The 20,399-nt window shown below is 34.6% G+C and overlaps 3 protein-coding genes across 7 annotated transcripts in view; all 3 read right to left on the bottom strand.

Annotated features, from left to right (window-relative positions):
* The window catches only part of LOC110102576, a 40,920-nt gene extending 39,039 nt beyond the window's left edge, over nucleotides 1-1,881 (bottom strand). The window contains exon 1 of the mRNA XM_020830956.2: nucleotides 1,418-1,881. Within this exon, the coding sequence (XP_020686615.1) occupies nucleotides 1,418-1,427 (10 nt within the window). The 5' untranslated portion in view covers nucleotides 1,428-1,881. The remainder of the gene's footprint in view (nucleotides 1-1,417) is intronic.
* LOC110102618 (serine/threonine-protein phosphatase 7 long form homolog) overlaps nucleotides 1-13,975 on the bottom strand; it is a 42,262-nt gene extending 28,287 nt beyond the window's left edge. For 2 of the 4 annotated variants that reach the window (XR_002303847.2, XR_003700979.1), the window contains exons 1-6: nucleotides 13,685-13,975; nucleotides 9,228-9,376; nucleotides 8,318-9,132; nucleotides 8,146-8,230; nucleotides 7,632-8,063; nucleotides 6,902-7,556 (exon numbers count right to left, since the gene is read on the bottom strand). Coding sequence is in view for 1 of the 4 variants with exons in the window: in XM_020831033.2 (XP_020686692.1) it covers nucleotides 7,296-7,556; nucleotides 7,632-8,063; nucleotides 8,146-8,230; nucleotides 8,318-9,132; nucleotides 9,228-9,376; nucleotides 13,685-13,871 (1,929 nt within the window). In the remaining 3 variants the exon portion in view is untranslated. Of the gene's footprint in view, nucleotides 1-3,518; nucleotides 3,854-6,806; nucleotides 7,557-7,631; nucleotides 8,064-8,145; nucleotides 8,231-8,317; nucleotides 9,133-9,227; nucleotides 9,377-13,684 lie in introns of those variants that run through there. The other 2 variants (XR_002303848.2, XM_020831033.2) reach the window with 2 other exon arrangements.
* A 2,026-nt stretch (nucleotides 13,976-16,001) lies between these two features.
* On the bottom strand, nucleotides 16,002-20,214 carry LOC110102585 (SUPPRESSOR OF GAMMA RESPONSE 1). Of its 2 annotated transcripts, none has more exons than XM_020830969.2 (6): nucleotides 20,081-20,214; nucleotides 19,440-19,578; nucleotides 18,795-18,981; nucleotides 17,807-18,294; nucleotides 16,502-16,813; nucleotides 16,002-16,301 (listed from the first exon to the last, which is right to left on the bottom strand). In XM_020830969.2, the coding sequence occupies exons 1-6, from the start codon at nucleotides 20,086-20,088 to the stop codon at nucleotides 16,257-16,259; spliced, it is 1,179 nt and encodes a 392-aa protein (XP_020686628.1). In that variant the 5' UTR covers nucleotides 20,089-20,214; the 3' UTR covers nucleotides 16,002-16,256. The 2 variants fall into 2 exon arrangements, with proteins under 2 accessions (XP_020686628.1, XP_028551280.1); XM_028695447.1 differs by having other exon boundaries at nucleotides 16,532-16,813.
* Between the last annotated feature and the right edge of the window lie 185 nt (nucleotides 20,215-20,399).

The raw sequence follows: 20,399 nt of genomic DNA, 5'->3' as shown, positions 1-20,399 counted from the left end.
GGGGGGCTGCCCCCCCCCCCCCCACTTAATTCTAGGTAGTTCCGCCCTTGGGTACACCATTAATACATTTTGAATAACTTTAGATCAAAATATATTATAAAAATTTTGGGATATTTAGGACATGTCTACAATGGCGGTCAATTTTCCCTATAGAAGTTATACATTTCACTACTTCAATCAAAAGTTCTTCCAACATCATAATTGTTGAACAAATATTCTATCTAGCCTTCTCACTTACCCTAGTGATCAATTTGAATTTTTTTTAATGTTTTTTCCCAAATAGAAAGGGTGTCGAGAAGGGGACAATATTGAACATGGGTTTTGTTTTGTGATCAAAGAAATAGCAACTCACCCAACAAAACAAACACTGCTCTGTTTTTAGAAAGGGGCTTCAATGCAAAACAAGAGGCCCAAATAAGAAGATGATAGCTTCGCCTACCATAAATGCTATGTTTATGTTTGTATATCTCATATTCCATTTATATTGTCGGGTCATCAAGTTTTTATGGTCTTAACTACATCAAAATTTGATGTTTCATTTTATGTCACGCAAAAGTTCTAAATGTAAAAGGCTTCCCCTCTTAATAAGAATAATAAAATAAATATTTCCTTGCCATTTCCATACAACCACCTCCTTGCTAAGTGCTTGAGTGGGGGTGTTTGTTCTCCTTGGTTGCAATACCTCCTTGATCGAAACTGTGACAATTATCACTCTTACAAAGTGCTTGGAAATTTTTCCTTTGTAAGTACTTCTTAGTTACATTATGTTAGAGCAGGAAAACTTGCTACGTTGCATAACCAACTATCAACTAAGAAAAGGCCAAAATTTCCAATCCCACTTCCCTAAATCTTATTAAATCCAGTAACCTGAGCCCGGGCCGGATTTACTTAATCGATGTTCCAGCCAAAATACCGGCTTTATTCAATTCCCAATTTAGCAAATCCCTGTGCATTGTTTAGCGGTTTTAGCTCAACATCCCTAATAAATCCCACAATCAAATGACAAAAATACAGGAGAGAAAATGCCGGTAGCTTACTTTCACTAAAGATGGGAGGAGAGGGCGAAAGAGAAAGCCAGCGGCTCCAATCTTTCTGATTTTCTTTCACTCCAAAAGATTAAAAAAAGAAAAAAAACATGCATTGAACTTGTGACCGATTGATTTTCTTTTACAATTAAATATGGTAGAACTCCGGATTGAAGGAAAAAAAGAAAGAAAAGAAGCGACCACGGAAACAAACTCACCAGAAAACCGTTGCAGGTTGGAGGATTCATGACGAGGAAGAGGGTCGAGAAAACCATCGGGCAGCACTTTGTTCTTGGATTTAGTAATGCCTTCCTCTGACCTCTCCCAGTTCTCAGAACTCCCGCCACCACTGCTACTCGAAAGCTCTTCCTCCGGCTCCGCCTTTGCTCCACCTCCGGCCATCCTAATCCTAGCTTCCCTCGGAAATAGGAGAAAAGCAATGCCCAATGCGTTTTAGTAAACCCATAATCCAGGACACTGGCCACCGCAAACGCAGTTTCCCGCGTCCTCCTTGTCCAGTTTGGGGTCGTCCGATACCGGCTCTTTTGATCGGACGGATGACGAGAAGTTGAAGCACCGCCATTTACATTCGGTACTGCAGGATTCAAAATTATACCACCTCTCTTTTTTTCAAAAAATGAAAGGCGTCGGATGATAATTAGTAGTCGTTATATCACCCAATGTAGAGCCCGTTGCGACGTTACAAATTCTAAAATCCACGTAATAATCTCTTTTTTTTTTTAGGCTAAATTCTTTAGGTGCAAATGAAAACCAGACCTTGTTCACAATCGATTTATTTAAATAATCAAATAAGTTTAGATAAATTTTAGGGGTGTAAAATAAACAAATATAAATAATTTGGTATTCAGCCCGTTTATATTCATGAACAATACAAATTAAAGTTTGTGAATAAACTTGATAAGAAGTTTGATTAAATCTCTATTTTATATATTTTCACATAATTTTTAATTTTATTAAGAAAAATTATTATTTTATATAAAATTAATTACGGCATCAGGTGGAAGTCCGACGAAAGTCTGGCAATAGACAGAAGTTCGATGATCTGTGGAAGTCCAACGTCGGGTAAAAGTTCGATAAAAGTCCAGAGACTGGCAAAGTTCTAACGACGGGCGGAAGTCCGGCGTTGGGTAGAAGTCTCGCAATGGGCGGAAGTCTAGCGACGGGTAGAAGTTCGAGGACTGGTGGAAGTTTGACGTCAGGTAGAAATCCAGTGAAAGGTGGATGTCCGGCATCAATCGATGACCTGGAGGTGGTCAATGAGGAGCTTGGTGGCAATTATTTATCTTCCTCTCATATCTTCTTTTCCTTCTTGCTTCGATGCCTTCTTTTCTCCTCCCCTCCATGAGAAATGTGGTTTGAATGGATAACAGAAATGTGGTTTGAATGGATAACTGATGTTGAATCCCTTTATCGTTGACAGTTTATTGGACATTTGAATGCCTTAGTGATGTTAGAATTTGACGATGGGCTCATTGGATTTGTCCCATCAAGCTGTTTAGTTAAAATTTTAACTATGATGCAAGGGATTTAAATGTTGCTTAGAGATTAAGGATTAGTTAAAATTTTAATTAAAATTTGGTTGCATTGAAGCCATTTAAATGTTTAATGAGCCAATTAAGCACAAATCAAATTAAACTTGAATTTAGCTAAGTCTATACCAGATTAAGCTAAGTCAAATTTTGAATCTTAAAATCTACTATTTATCTTAAAAAAATGGTTATTTATTTTTAATTATCAAAATACTTCTTACTTCTTTCCATTATAATCATTAAAATTTTAAAATAAATTGTGAAAGATATGGAAGAAAAATAACTTTTCTTTAAAAGGACAATACTCTCTCCCTCTCTCTCTCAATTTCATAATAAAATTAAATATTTTTAATTTCAATAATTATAAATAATACATATTATCTTATTTTAAATAATTAATAAATAATTGTATGAGACTGACTTTTTTTTTGTTACAATATAGAAATTGATAATGTGGGTGAGAATATCTTTTTAAAAGCTATTGAAGAAAGTAGCCTCCTAGTAAAAAAATTTATTGAAAATAATAAAAAAAACCTGTAGCAAAAAAAAATAATTATTATGATCTAATAAATAAAGCAATTAGAAAGCTATCTCAAACAAACCTTTTGATTTGTTTGGCAATTCCAAAAACTCTTTGGGGTAAAGGCCAGGAGGCAATAATGGTTCATAGCTTTGAATTATTGTTGAGCGATGGAGTTGGGAGACAATTACTACAAACTTAGGTTCTATTTGAGACAATTTTATGACTGTTGTGCTTTTCAGACAACATTCATAATTTTATTTGGGTACTGTTTTTTTATCATTTTCTCGCTTCTTTCTCAAAACTTTTTAGAAATTTATGGAGCGGAAAGCTGTTTTCTGCAACCATAGTAGTAAAGTTGCTTGCTCTAGAACAATTTTATTACCAGCTTTATAAAATACTGCAGCAATCCCAAACAGACTCTTATAATGCAAAGGGAGATACCTTCTTGATAAATAGAATATGTAAAGTTCAGCTGAAAATAATTGGTCTACCAAAAGCAGGATAGATGTAGTCTACAAAGCAAATGATACTTCAAAAAAATGAAGGAAAAATGAAAAAGGAAAGAAATTCTATCTAAACAGACTAAGAGAACCATCAACATCTTCCAGAGATTGCAGAAGGCTTTCCAAATAGACAAATCGATAGATTCAAACAATACGCAAGAGGCTTAACCGATGCCCATAGAAAAAGAGGAAGCCAGCGATATTGGGACTTAGGAACTGAGAAATGTTTAAAATATCAGCCAACACATCATCCTGAAAGCAAACAGATAAAAAATGTATCAATCTAAGAACTACTTCATCAAGATAATCCGAAGCCCGTCAACAAGAAATTGATTGACATATAAGCTCTACAACTGCATTTATGCTATACTTTCAATGATAAAATATTAAAGATATATTCATATCTTAAAAACAAAATAAGAGTGAAACCTAACGATCTTGACAAAAACAGCAAGAACGATCAACCAATCCAAACGAAAAACTGAAAAAACAATAGTTTTTATTAGAATAATCAACCTAACGGAAGGAAAATAACAAGATACAATTGATCCTATATTTGAAAGGAGGATCTATCTCTCCCAAATCTCTAGACGCCACTAGAGCCCAAAAAAACCTAAGAGATCTCAAATTTCAGCCAAATTCAAGATATACTAACCCTAGGAAAACAAAGTAACAAACTATTTAATGCATACAATCCAAAAGGAAATCTCTAAACAGTCACTACATTCAAATTTCCCTCCTAACTCCCTCAAAATCCTTCCTAAACTGCTCTATTGGCTCTTGCGGTTCGGTCGATGCGTACCGGAGAGGCAGAAGCTGCCTCTGTCCACCTGAGGTGGTCCCGTGTGTCCACCTAAGCTGGTCCCGTGTGGATCGGTTGGACCGATCTAACAAAAACCAGCTCTACAATAACTAAGATCTCTAAACATAATTATTTTTCCATATGAAAATTTGATAATATCTGGAGCCAAAGAACTCCAATGTCAAATACAATCATTTGTAGGATCCAATATGAAACCACCATCACCATATCACCCATCACTTGTCTAAAGTAAATTCAGGTAATTTATAAAAATGAAATTCAAAAAGCCGGAATGTATTGATAATTATTTGCACAACTTGACAACGCAAAAAAAAGTATTTAGATCACCATGCCACTTAGCATAAATTTCATTAACCTCATCCAAACTATCTTTCACTGCCATTATGAATCCTCATTCTTCATTATTATAGTTGAATGTTGTATGATATGTCAATTATGTTTCTCAAAATTACAGGAATGATGCTAAAACTTAGCTCTTCCTAATCAATCCCATTCTATCACCTTTCAATCTCGAACTGATCCCTTAATTCTATTAAAAAAAATCATTCGGTTGGCCTTTTGCCTCTTAAAATTAACAAAGTTATCCTACCAATAGTGTAAAGCCTATTTAGTGGAATCCGACTCCAATAGTGATATAACTAATCTAGTCACAAAGGAGAATGTGCAGATTCCAGATTACATCTTCACAGAAAAAAACAATTACATCTTCACAGAAAAAAACAATTAACTTCAACTGTATATCATCGAAGTGGAGTATCAAAAACAATTGAAAGATCTTCCATTTAAGTTACTACTATGATAATAAATCCTACATGGAGGTGCAATATGCTTTATAATAAGGTATTTCTCCCAATATTATTTTATTTTTAACTGTGCTGGAGTATAAATCAAGATTTAGGTACAATCTGATATGAATAATTTTGGATAAAATTTAGATATAACTTCTCATAATAAATTGATATTAAACAATAGAAAAAAAGGTTAAAATAATTGCTAGACTATTTTAGTCCCCAAATATAAATGCATTCAATTTAGTCTATTGACTCCTCAATTATGATCCAAAATAGTCCTTTTGTTAGATTATTTTGGATCATATTTGAGGGTTTAATGAATTGTTTTCGATCATATTTGAGAATTCAAAAGAGTAAATGGGGCATATAAGATAATCTGGCATAAAAACAATGCCCATAAAAAGTCTAGGTACCATTTTGATCTTTTTCTCATAAACATAATTAATTTGAGACAAATTTAATTGAAGAACGATTGTATTTTTTTTTTTAAATAAATTTAGAAATGATAAGGTGAAGAGCATGCCTTTAGGGCTATTTCCATCAAATTTGAAGAATAAACTTTTAGTTAGAAACTAATAGTACATAATACATAAATTTTTTTTAAATTACTTGTATGCATTACTTGAACTTGAAACTAGGGCTTAGGGTCGAAAAATTAAGTATCATTTAACTAACAATTTTTATCGAAGATAATACTTAGGTAGGTGTGATACAAAATAAGAAGAATATGCTGATTAAGTGAAAAAGTTCACATTTGTAGCAATACATTATGGTCACCACTATAGAGCTTTCATCATTATTCAGCTTGTGTACTAATGATGGCAATTGATTTTGGTGATGTTGCAATTGAAAAAGTTGAAGCATCATTGCATCACTTGCCACTACTCCCCAATATATAATATCTTTCTTTTCGTGAGGCAACCATACTAGAGTTAATTGATTATATCATTTCATTAAGAGCTCATCCTTAAAGAGTTTCCAATCTAGAAGTAGTGTACAATGACAATCTACATTATGTTCAAGATACATCGAATCTTGTTTCTTATGTGATGTTTTCATAAGCTTATGGAATCTCACTTGAATTTCATGCAATCTCAAAGTGACATGTAGTTTCAACAATTTTCTTGTGTATCAAACGCCAAACTAATTCAATAAGAAAATTATCACCTTCGGCTTTGTTTGTAGCCATCTACTCCACATATAATTTCAAAAGTAATTCATCATTAGCTTGTGCCCATATATGGTTGATAAAATGAGTGAACTCATTAACTAGTTCATTATAACATTGAATTAGCTCTAATGGATACTAGCAATAATATAAAAACATTATTCCAACCATTACTTATCTTCATAATACTAGATAAAAATTTCATTAAACGACTGTAAGAGGACAACAAAATTAGACATAACTGAAAATGCACATAAAAATGAAAAAACAGGATTAAATTTATATTATTTGTGTAGCCATTTATTTGGAATTAATTGATATAGGTCAATTTTTTTATAATAATAAATAGCATTAGATTCCTTCAGATTCCTATGACCATACTGTTAAGCCATAGTAAAAGCAAAATGACCGAGCAAAGAAAAATAACTAAGAAAATGTATATGAATACACTTGAAACTTAAAAAAAAAACAGAATGAAACTATTTTGAGCAACTAGATGATAATGAGTACATCATTACCTCTATATAGAATAGCACCAGATATGAATGAGAGTTTTCTGGTCCTCGTAAATGGCTTGCCCGTAGCCGAAGCTCCACGACATTGTTCTCTACCTTAACATTGGGTTTTGCTGATGTGGAAGCATTAGTAAGTGCCATATTGTTACTTAAGTGGCATCCAAAATTGGCCGGGTGCAGACTGGCAATGTTGACATAGTGGCTGGTGACAACTAGAACAGCACAATCATACTGTAAGGCATCGATGTAAAAGGAACATGCAAATATGATGGCAATTGACACCTTCTGAAGCATTCTAGTTTAGATTAAAAGGTGGCCACAATCGAGGGAATGGAATTGTTCCTAATGGCCTTGTATTCTGAATCATCATTGATCTAACTTCTATGTAAGTTAATGGTCATTGGTTTGTAGAAGATGATGGCTCCTGATCTCTAACTCTTGATGCTCCTGCACCAACAACTGATGATGGTGATGTACCTCTGTGAGTGTTGTCCCTGATGGGATCCTCAACTGCACCAAAATCTATATGAATTGCACTCTCAACTCTGTTGCATAATGAAGCCACCTCATCAATAGCAAGTTGCATGGCTCTGGCACCATTGCATTTTCCACCAAAAAATGGACGTAAAATGCACTTCGACCGTACATAATAGTCCATCTGCAAATTAAAGATGTGTTTATTTACATATTTAAATAATTTGTTTCTTAAATTATCATACAAGATTTTGAGTACCATTATCCGTTCAACCGGAGCCTTGGGGTAATATGTATTTGGTGGTGCTATAGGAGCCTTTAATAGGTATAATGAAGCCCATGACCTATACCAATGCATATACCTCAATAGATCTTCCTGGTCATCCCCACGAGGTGTAACCACTATAATGTATGCTCTTCTTTTATTCCACATCTCAATGTAATTATAGTGGTATTCCATCCAATCAACATTAGCCCTACCCCTACCATCAACTCTCCTAAAAGTACGTTCCATTGGCTCAAGCTCAATCAATTGCCTCCCACCAAATTGCCGCATAACTCGGTCTGGTAAGTGCCACTCAACACGCTTCCAACTAATAAGTGGAACTCTGGCCTGCCAAATCTCCATACCATCTACGCATATTTTTGGTAACCAAACCATTAGTGCCGGTGTGTATGGTTCCCAAATTACCTATTTATAAAATTTACCAAATTAATCATAGAAGATAGTATGGTGAATAAGATTAATCCATAATAAATTATAACACAAATACTTGGCTTTGTTGTAGGCCATCGATCTCATCTCTATACATCCTTACATTTCCTATGGGCACCTCGCGTACTCTCTCCTCATTCCACCTGCGAGGTTATTATCAATTGTTAGCAAATAGAAAGACATAATGAATGCATAAATGTAACATTCTCAATTGTAAAAAAAAAAAATACCTATAGCCTAGTGGTTTGCCAGTAATATCTCTCGGAAAAGGCACATGCAGAGTAGGTCGTCCAACATGTAATCGTTCCCAAGCCCATACTTGTAAGAGATGTAAGCACCCAGCCATGTACACTCGAGTGGGTTTTGTTGCCTCCTTCAACTCCCTATATAGGTGGGCTAATATCGAACCTCCTAATGAGTATTGAGAAAACTCGCCTAAGTCCTCCAATAATGGCAAATATTGTAAATGCATATGTGACCCTGAGGTGTCAGGTAAAAGGAAGCAACCTAACATATACAATATATAGGCCCTAACATGTCTAAGCAAATCATTCATGGTCAAGTCCATATAAGATTCCCTATAAAATGTCCATCTGAGCCATCTCAATGGTATGCATGTTCGGGCTTGAGCCGATCCCATTCGAAAATTTGATGTTTGATTTTGCTCACTTGGATGATGGTAGACCACATCTTCCTCAGGATGACTACCCAATAACTCGTCACAACAATCTGGCCAAGACAACCATCTATGCCCCAAACCTATAGCAATAGGCCCAACTAAAGCCGGGCCATCAGTCCTAACACCCAAGATTATTTGAACATCTTGCAAGGTAATTGTCATCTCTCCCACAGGTAGGTGGAATGTGTTCGTCTGAGGACACCAACGCTCAACTAGTGCTGTGATGAGATGGTGGTCTAATCTAATGAATTGCAAGTGCCTAATACAGGCAATGCCCGCATGCTCTAATGCATCAATGAAACGAGGACATCGAACTTGCCATTCATTAGCCATAAGGAGATGGCTAGCTGCTCCTAATATGGTACCCTGTGAAGTAATGTAAACTTAAAAATTAGAAGGAAAAAAAAAACATTCGACTCTACAAATCACACTTTAGTATTATTGTTTGTGAAATCAAGTACCTCATTTGGATGTGCGGCTCGATGTAACCCTCGTAAATTGGCAATACTAGGGTGTACTTCTAATGTTTTCGAATCCATAATATCCTCTCGCAGTGCATCACGTCGTTTAACTCTACGTTGTCCTTGCTTACAAGCACCTTCAACCATTCCTATTAAGAACAAATAGCAATGAATGTTATTAACAAATAATTTTATAAGTGATTAAACAAAACTAATACATTTCTAATTATTTGGGCAAGTAGCACTATTATGTAATGTCATCTTGCAAATCAGATAGACACTTTTGTACATGTTGCATGTTCATCATTATATTTTGAATTCTTATTGTTTATGGCTTATCTTCTTTTCTTCTAAAAGAAGGCAGACGTAAACCCACAATGTCTACATTAAAGTTGTGCAATGGCTTGAATACCTCTCAAAGATGATATATAAGAGAGCCTTGTGTGTTCTTTTATAATCACTGGTGGTTCTAACCAGCATGATATAATTCTAAGAAAACAGTTTTATATAAGCTAAACCGATCTAGGGACCAATTCATGGTTGAATTGGTCGAACCATCCAATCTTGTTTATAAAACATTGGTTATAACTTTCTACTGTGAAGAACTTTGACACAAAAGCAATATGATCCAAGAGTTTTACACCAAGCACGTGATAGCACGAGCACATGGCTTATGGTATTTTTTTATTTATTAAAAGTGCACCAACATTGATCTTTAGAAGTAATGTTAATTCGGTATGCTCGACATGCCATATCAAACACTTGAAATTTAAGTATGCTAGCATACATATTGCCTTTGGATATCTTCGCTTATTGCACTTTGATTTCTTTATATTATCTTAGTATGTGGGATAAACAAAAGCTCATTTGTTGATAAATGTTATGATGCATCATATGAGAGCTTGACAGATAATATAACTATATTTTAGTAAGTTGCAACCCCCTCCACTAAAATTTCTACTTGAGATTATACATAGGTCCCTACAAAGGCAAACAAGATTCATTAAATCATGAAACGTTATGAGAAACCACAATCATGACTCATTCCACTTAGACTTAATAGGAATGGACCATTATTCGCATCAATGTCACTTGGTATCTACCGAGGAAATATATCATTTATACTAAATGCAGGCCTATAGAATTTTCAATCATACATGTATGGTCCAAAAGCCTAAACATGCTATGAAAATGTCAACTTGACTCCATGAACCGAAAGCAAGCGGTATGATTTCTCATAACTACGAATTGTATTTAAATAGCCTTTTCTCACGCTTTGATGCATGAAACTATTATTCAAACTTTGACTCCATTCATCTTATAATTTCTTCCGGTTTTGGATCAAAATTTTGGTGAATCATTAGGGCAATATAATCGCATATGAACAAATAAGTGAAGTTTTGATGATCAACCAGCAATATAGGATGCATGCACATATGAGAACCCCATGCTCGAGCCCTTCAAGACCATCCTAAATGTGATTCATAGGAGCATGTAGATGCTAGTTACATGGACGCAAAGGATGATTTTGCTATACTCAACCATTGTTCTCATTTTATTTGAAGCATGCATTAATATTCCACATTATTAAAAATAGACCACCCATTTAGCTCACACAAAAGCTTGACCTTGCTTGCAAAAATCATTCAGATAAGCAACTGATATGGATTTACCTCACCTTGAGTTGAAGTTAATTGATGGACCATGATTAGCTAGTTATATCTCACTTCTATGTTGTGTGAATTGTTTTGGAAAACTTGTTATTCAATATCATTGCATCAACAAGTTCAACATTGACAAATGCATGTTAGCATAATAGCAAGTGACCTAGCAACTGTCCATTGTCATCTAATTCAACCCTGGTATTATAATCACCATCCCTTGTCACACTTGAATCAGGACTCGAACCACTATATATTATTTCATAGGCTTCTATGTGAGGTAATATTTGTGCATCAATGGAAAGTATTCAATCGATTCAAAATCATTACAAATATATGATTCGAATGGAGGAGGCAAACAAGAGTGCCTAGACAATTTGCCAACATATGAAACTAATTTTATAAACATTGGTTTACAAAAGTAAGATTGTATTCATTAACATAATTCTAATTATGCTATTTTAAATCCATTAAATAATGAAGAAAAACAGCATTAACATATAAATTAGTGTAGTTTTGGCCAAAACAATTAAAGCCCCTAGAGAAACAACACCAATGTTATAAGTTTTGTGCATGTACTCCTTTTCACTTACACAACTAAGATGTGCTTGTTAGCCTCCAATAATGCTAACTGACAATGGCTCTAAAATTTAAATTGGACGATTTCTCTCAGTGACACAATAGGCAATCATCTACAACTTGTAACTCTACATCAAAAAATAACATCAAACATAAAATCAACGATGTCATCATAGATATTTATTTTGTGTTCAAACACAAGGTGGTTTGACCAAGTATTTCCCTATTTCGGTTGGGTTACATCAAGGATCAGCCTTAAGCCCATATCTTTAGTCATGGATGTTCTCACTAGACATTTGCAAGAGGATGTACCTTGGTGTATGCTTTTTGCTGATGATATTCTTCTTGTTGATAAGACTAGAGAGGGAGTTGAAAGTAAACTTGAATTATGGAGGTCAACATTAGAGACTAAAGGTTTTCGCTTGAGTAGAACTAAAACGGAATATATAGAGTGTAATTTTAGTAGTAATAGACCTAGTGAGGGGATTGTGACTTTGGACGATCAAGTCATTAATAAGAGTACACGTTTTAGATATCTTGGATCTATTATTCAGAGTAATGGTGAAATTGATGGAGATATTATCAACATAATTCAAGTTGGATGGTTGAAGTGGAGGAATGCATCGGGCTTGTTGTGTGATAGAAAAGTACCCATCAAACTTAAGAAAAAATTCTATAAGATGGTAGTGAGGCCTGCAATGCTTTATGGTGCTGAATGTTGGCTATTAAAAGAGAAGCATAATACTAAGTTAAGTGTGACAGAGATGAGGATGCTCAGGTGGATGAGTGGCTTTACCCTTAGAGATAGGATATGAAATGAGCGTATACGTGAAAAGGTTGGAGTAGCTCTAGTAGAAGATAAGATTAGAGAGAGTCGCCTTAGATGGTTTGGTCACATAAAATAGCGGCCTTCCAATGACCCGGTTAGGAGAGTAGATGTATTAGATTTGAGTTATGTTAAGAAAGGTAGAGGCAGACCTAAAAAGACTTGGTTAGAAAATATTAGGAATGACCTTTCTTTATTAGATTTAAACAAGAATTTGACCTTTAATAGGACACAATGGAGAAAAAGGATTCATGTAGCCAACCACATGTAGTGGGATAAAGGCTTGATGATGTTGTTGTTGTTGTATTATACAAATTAATTTACAAAAAAATTAAAGAAAAATTGCATATTTATTATAAAACTATAAATAGTATAAGTGTTTATGCCCACTAAACAAACTTCAAAATTTCTTTTGAAATTACAAACATAAGTAACAAAATTAGTTTTATAATTCTATTATTAAAACAAATAAATTTTATTATTTCATCATGTTTGTATTTATTGTTTACATCAATTAAAAATGCTATGGAATTTCAAAGAACGTTAATTAAATTTGAATTACAATTTTGAAAAAATAAATACATTTAACATTAAAAAAATACTTGAATAAAAATAGCACAACGAAATTGTCAAAATCATTGCAATATTTGGGACGGCCAAACTCTATATAACATTTGCATTAATTGAAAAATGAAGAACGGAGAAGAAGCGAGAGTGCTGGAAAGTGGAGGAGAATGGAAAGAAGGAATGCTAGGACAATTTATAAGCAACCTGATGCCTCCAACATGTCTCCTCCGAAAGCTCTCCTCCAATGTTTATCTCCTCAATGGCTACCACCAATGGGCGGCCATTAAAAAAATTAAAAGGATATAACAAGGCAAAAAACATTGTTATAGGCGGCCTAGAGCAGGCGTGAAAAAAGGAACTCAGGGAGTTCTGCTTTTACTTCATTGATTCCCGTTCAATAACACCAACCGTCTCGCTTCTTCCTACCCTACGTGATTTTTACTTTGTAAGCTCAAACTTGCTACGCTGGACACTCAACCATGCACTTAGATAAGACCTAAAATTTCAATCTCACTTAGCTAAATCTTATTATTAAATCCAGTAATCACAGCCCAGGCAGGATTTACAAAATTGAAGTTCCAGCCAAAACCTGAATTTGATTAATTTGGAATTTAGCAAACACCTTCGTATTGTTTGGAAGGCTTAGCTCAAATCCCTCTAAGGTGCTTTCCAAATTCACTGCTTTTATTCCAAAAGATTAAAAAAAAAAAAAAACAGCTGTATTGAACTTGTGACCAATTCTTATTCTGTTACAATGAGAAATGGCACAGCTCTAAATTGATGAAAGAAAGAAAGGAACGTAGAGACAATGGAACGAAACTCACCACAAAATCTTGGACGCTTTAAGGATTTCTGAGGCGGAAGAGGGTCGAGAAAACCATCAGGCAGCAGCTTGCCTTTGGAATTGGTTCTGCCTTCCTCTGAGGTCTCCCACTTTTCAGAATCACCGCCACTGCTGCTGCGACTAGAAAGCTCTTCCTCCGGCTCCGCCTTTGCTCCTCCTCCGGCCATCCTAATCCTAGCTATGCCTCGGAAATATGCGACAGGCCAAGGGGTTTATTTGTTCGAGGGGCGAAGACAGTGGGCGCCACTACTAGTCGATACTGTAAAACAGGACTACACTCTTCCTAAAAATAATAATTGCATCTTCAAAATCATAAAATGAATAATATAATTTACAAAAGAAATCTCAACAGGTTGAACCGGTATCCGGCCGGCCGACCGGCCCGAATAAACTCTGAAATTGGCTAAACAAAGAATCCGAATTGAACCGATCCGACCGCTGTGAAATTGGCAAACCGGAGACCGGCCTCAGACCGCTCAGTTAAGCTTAGACGCAAAATCTCAGCCGTGTGATTTCAATAATGCGGATATTTGAGAAATAACTCAAGTACTAAAAATTAAAACCTAATTGTATTTCGCTATTTCTCCTACTCGTGTAACTCCTGAAGCCGTACTGCTTCGCTCCTCCTTCGTCACTGCTCGGATCATTCGCGAATTGGAGTAGACAAACAGTAAAGGTATCATTCTTCTACTTAGCATCACATCTCCTTCTCATATTTCCTTAAAATCTTAGATTATATATTTTGCACTATTTGCAGGCATAAAGAAACGTCCTATGAACAAGAATCCAAATGTTCAACTTCTTGCACTAGCAGTATGTACTTTACGAAAAATTATTAAGTGCGGATTGCGTACTGTCCGTACAAGTACTGAGTACCTAGCGGTACCTAATGGCACCCAGCGGTACCAAGTGCGGGTACCGCTAGGTACCCAATACTTGTGCAGACGGTTCTCCCCGTCCGTACTCCGCACCTAATAATCTCTCGTACTTTACTCTTATATATTATTTGCTCTACTTTGAAGACAAATTTGATTACTATGCTTGTTAGATGCTTTTTGAATGAGAACATCTACTGTTAATATTTGTGATATATTCGCTTAATCTTATGGTCAAAATGCTGTGGGATTTTGTTAAACTTGAGCTGAATAGAGTTATCTAAATCTTAGTTGGTTACTGGGTGCTGAAACCAAAGAAAATTTATCATTTATTTTATAAATTTTAATAATATTATTATTTATTGCGTCATCCGATTTGACTCCTATTTGACTAATCGAACCGGTAGTAAAACCGTGAACCTCTCCTTCTTTCGGTCCGTTGTTCAGTCCGGTTTTCAAAACCTTGAGAATTCTGATTTTTAATTAAATAATTCTGAATAATTAATTTAAATTATTTCAAATCTGAATTAACACATTACATTTTAAATTTGTTGAAATTTATGGTTTTGCATAATATAAGAGTAAATTCATAGTATTATAATTCTTGTTGAAATTTAATCTGTTTTATATGAGTGCAATATAAATTAGTGATGTATTCCACTCATCTCAACCTAGTTCCAATAGCTTTAAAACTCATTTTAAACATTTTGTTATTACAAAATATATCGACATAAATATTTTTTATTATAAATAAATTTTTTTATTAAATAAGAATTTGACTCTTAATATGACACAATAAAGAAAAATAATTCAAGTAGTCGGCCCCACATAATGAGATAAAAGCTTAATTTTATTGTTATTATAATATCAGAATATCTAGCTAGTGAAATTTCTCAACAATAGAAATCACAATTAAGCTTGCAAGATTGCAAGGTTGATCAATGGATACACATAATCTTATTAATTCTGACCAATGTTAACATAGAATATTGAAGAATTGATCATCTTTTATCACCAAAGGTATATAAGAAGAGATGATATAGTTGTTTACTTGAAGAATTTATTATAAAAACACTAAAAAGCCTAATTGGAACAACCTAATGCGTTTCTTCAATTAGATTGGGACAGATCTTATTCAACCAAATCAGCATATTGCAAGCCCAAAATTTTCCAATTAGCATAATAGAATATCATCATTGAACACTTGAAGTTGCTCTATGCCTAGAAAATAATTAATTATTCTGTACATACGTCAAACGTCATCAGAAGACAAATTAGAATGCGCTACATCACCCCTTCGCTGTGTATCGCGGCTCGATACTGCTGACGAATCAGGTGCAACCACGTCAGCACTGAATAATTTCTCGCAAGACACTTATGAGCCAATGAAAACAAGTCATAGAAAATAACTAGCACAAGGCATAAACACTTGATGGCATGCCTGCCATGTTCTAAGCCATGCAATCACTTTGAAAGGTCCTCAAATCTTTTACAAGTAAGAATGTCAAGATTTTGAACACAACAAACATATAATTTACAGCAAAAGGATGCATAATTGGCACTGGAAAATGCCGCTCTTCTACCTCACCTAATACAGTTCATCTTAATAGATTCAGATCACTTGATCTGCAAAATAATCATCATTAGCAGCTCACGATAGACCTTGGTGTAATCATTCTACAGCCGGCCCAACCAGCTATCTTGTGAACTAAATTGCAAATCCTGCATTACAGGGTCACCGTATAAGAAAATTATGGAAGTCATGAGCTAGATTATGATTTTGTCCCGGACAGCTTTCTTATCGCTTCTTAAAGCAGCTTTCTAGTATCAAAAAAAAAAATTATACTAAAAAGCTACTTAAAGAAGCAATAAGCAAGCCGTTCCAAACGGACCTATGTTGAGAAAAGAAGAAAAGATCTTACAGAAAGCTGAAAATCTGGTGGAGTGTCAACCTCTATGTCATCAAGGCTGGGGAAACCATCTGCATACATAAAAAACTGATCTTTGCAGCCAATAAGCATGTCTGGTTGGTGAAGTTGAAGGGGAGATTCTGCTAAGGGAGGAAATTGTTTGAGCACTTCATGGTATAAAAATGACTCATTTAGCAGCTGAGGATTTGGTTCATCTATGGCTTGTGATTCACCCGCCCAGTAATGGGATCCTGTTTCTTCATCCTTCAGATTGACAGTGGGCAATGTCGATGGAGGCAATTCAGATTCTGGAGCTTGTTCCTCCTGAAAAGGTGGTCAGGCTTAGGTTTAATATTATAGCATTTCTCCCCTATTACTAAGGACATTAATGGATACTTTAAGGATCTGTTTAACATTGTTTTATTTATTTTTTTGACTTTTTCAGTAATTTAGCTTTCATTTTTAAAGAATGAAATATTTTTTATATGTTATGTAGGTGAAATTTTAGGAAGGAGCATCTGTTGATGATTTTTAGGGACGAATGTGGTGAAAATTTTATTTAGAAAAGAAGTAAAAAGATATGCAATTTTTCTTTATTGAAAATGGTTTTATAATTTGAAGTTTCATGAAAACTATTTATTTTACATTTTCATATAAAATGCTTTTTTATTTAAACTTTTTTTAGAAAATACTTTTTTATTTGGTGCTTTTTTTTTTTGAAATATAAATTGAAATATCAAAATTAGAATAATAACTTAATTATAATTTAAAATTAAAATAATAGTTAAGTTTCATTTGAAATAACTTTCTTACTATTTTACTTTTAAGACTTTAATTATAATCGTTATTTTGTTATTATTTTTGCTGCTTTAAAAAAAATTATATTAGGAAATTATTTTTTATAATAACTTTAAAATATTATTTTCTCTACAATAACTTTACAAATTAGTAAAAAAATTGTTCAAAACAAAGCTTTAGTTTAATTTTAGTTAGCATGAAATTTTTTTAAATATATATTTATTTTAAAATTTTAAATTGTAATATTAAATGAGATTAAAATTATTCTGAATTTTACCATACAATTTCAAAACTAAAAATATTAGAAAAATCAGCAAGTAAACATAATTAGATTAAGTTATTATTCTAATTTTAAATTAGAATTAAATTATTATTCCAATTTCAGAAAAAAAAAAAGCGTTTTTATGAAGACAAAAAACTAAAAATTCTATCTATAAACAATACAAACATCTGCAGCACGTCTAATTTCATAGCGAAACCAGCTAAAGAAAATGATATAATGAAGTATCTAAGACTTACCTGAACTTCCAAGAGAAGAGGAACTTCCTCGTTAGCTTTATATAAAGGATTCATCTTAGACCGATGTGGCCGCGGAGTCATAGTTTTAGGTGTTCTTGGACTGTATCTGGTTGCTAACACATTCGGCTTTTCTTGAACATTCTCATCAGTCTCATTACTCTCCATTTGCTTTGTTTGCTGGAAGAAAATCTTTGAAACAACCAATTGTCCATCTTTTTCCTCTTCGTCCATCCCAAGATGATACTGATGCAACACCCATTTAGCTTTGTCTGGCTTGTTACCCTTCCCAAAACTTGTGTATAGAACCATGATCTTCTTCCAGCCTTTCAGAATACCATTCTCTATCACTGGTTTCGTTTTGCCGGTCTTGTGCCACCTTACACTTTCCTCGGCCTCGCCACATATCTTGCGACGCTTTCTATTTCCAGTCGAATATGCATTTAATGATCTGTGAAAAAAGTGTACACTAGTTCCATCTTTCCTTGCACCTAAGCCATATAAAAAGATTTTATTATATGATTCTTTAGATAATTTGTTCCCCTCCATGTATTTTTTTATTTTTATTACAATAATTTTTAGGCAATTGCCCCCCGAAAAGTTCTAAAATACTATGACATTTAGACAATTGCCCAACATAATTAAACATATTGTGTAGAGATGTTATTGTTAGGAAACGATGAACTCAATACAAAGAGAAATAGTAAAGAAAATTAAAAAATATCCTTACAACCAAAATTTGTAAGGAACCCCGCCAAGAAAATCAGGTCGAACTACCCTCTTAGACCCCTGACATATATGCGAAGCGTACATCAATGAACAAATAGGGGTCGAGAGGTAGCGACCTCGGAACAAATTTTGATTGTAAGGACATTTATGAAAAAAAAAACTCTACACTTTTGCTTATAAGTTTGTCTCCCTGAAAATTAAGTCTGAATCCGCCCTGAACATAGGTATGTGGGAATAGATAAACTTGCCAGTTAATTCTTACCAGGGAGATTCTCAGGGTGTGTACAGCAAATTCCTTGTTCTCCATCAAGAGTTGGAATGAATTCATCGATAAAGATATGGGCTTTGGCAATCCCGACCCCTATCTTTCCTGCCAGATGCTCTAGAAGTTCTACATCAGTGGGATCAAACTTTACACCAGCAGGAAGGCCAGGCAATTCCAAAGAAACCTTCAGAGCAAGAAACAAACAGTTGGCATCTCTCTTTGGAAACATTTAAGCATACTATAATTGCTCTCTCTGCAGAACAGTTTGGTCATTTTCTCTATTGTAAACATGTTTTATGTATGCATAAGAGTTTAATAAATAAACTGGAATTACCGAATCAGAAAGTATTACATAATAGTTTCTGTTCACATTCAACTATGTTCCTAGCACTGTTAAAATAATGCACAAAAGGTTAGCTGCAAACTATTCTTAGCAAGCCTCTACATTTGCAGAAATCTCTGCTCGAAATAGAAAGACCGGAACTTAAATTCACTAATGAAAAAATAATCCCAAAATTTAAATTTTATCAGACAGAAAGAGATCACAGCAACCATCTAGTTAAGCTCCGAGAAGCATCTAAATATGTAAACGACTTAAATGAAAAGAGTGTGGGTAAAATGGCATTGATTAAGAGAGCTTACATCACTGTTATCGATTATATGTTGACAATTTGGGCATTCACGATTCGCTTCAGCTCCCAAATCGCATAGTTGATAATTCGAATAAGAGGTAGCATTCTTCACCTTTTTCGCAATCCCCCGACAATTTGTCAACCATGCCCTATAAGTCATAACGTAATAGAAACTTAGCAATTAATAGCAATGATATTTAAGCAAACACTATTAAGATCTTATATATTTTTAACAAATGAAGCCCTAAACACCAGTTCCCATACATTAACTGAAAACCCAGAACTTTTTTTCTATAAGTGGTTTTCTTTTCCTTCTTCACGAGATCAAAAGTGCAGAGAAAAACAAAGCGATTTCCATAAAGGCTCAGAGCATTCCAGCACATCAATCGAGAATCTGCTCTCCCAGCTCCCCGGCCCCAACGTATCTTCTAAACACTCAACATAGATGGAATTCACGTAAGCTAACACATCTCCAATGCCATTTCCCAAAATTTGCATAGGTTTTAATACCGATTTTCAGCTCCATTAAACAAAGTAGAAAGCTAACATCAATAATCCCTTAGGATTATCCATTACTTCCAAAATTAGGCGAGAAAAGCATTAAAGACTAAATCAATGAAACTGATTAGGGCTTCCACGAATGAAGCCTACCTCGCCATTCCTTCATTAGCTCGATCGATAGTATCGGAGGAGAGTAGTCAAGAACTGAGCTCAGTAGCAAGAAGATACCCTGTTGCCGTCGAGTCTGCGTAGCGAGAAAGCTGAGAAGAACGAGTGAACGACGACTTGACCTCGAACGCCATTTATAATCAGCCAAAGGAAAATTATAAAATAGTACGAACCGTGGATGGCGGGAAGTGCTGGAACACCGTACTGGTTCGGTCTTACTAAACCGCTTCATGTTCAGTGCCGGTCCGACCAATATATGAGTCTGTGAACGGTCGGGCGGAGTGGAGTTGCTTTGGTCCGG

The sequence above is a fragment of the Dendrobium catenatum genome, unplaced genomic scaffold (assembly GCF_001605985.2).
Source record: "Dendrobium catenatum unplaced genomic scaffold, ASM160598v2 fragScaff_scaffold_637, whole genome shotgun sequence".
Classification (NCBI taxonomy): domain Eukaryota; kingdom Viridiplantae; phylum Streptophyta; class Magnoliopsida; order Asparagales; family Orchidaceae; genus Dendrobium; species Dendrobium catenatum.
Note: the sequence above shows the minus strand (reverse complement) of the source record. Positions and strands in the feature narration are given on the sequence as shown.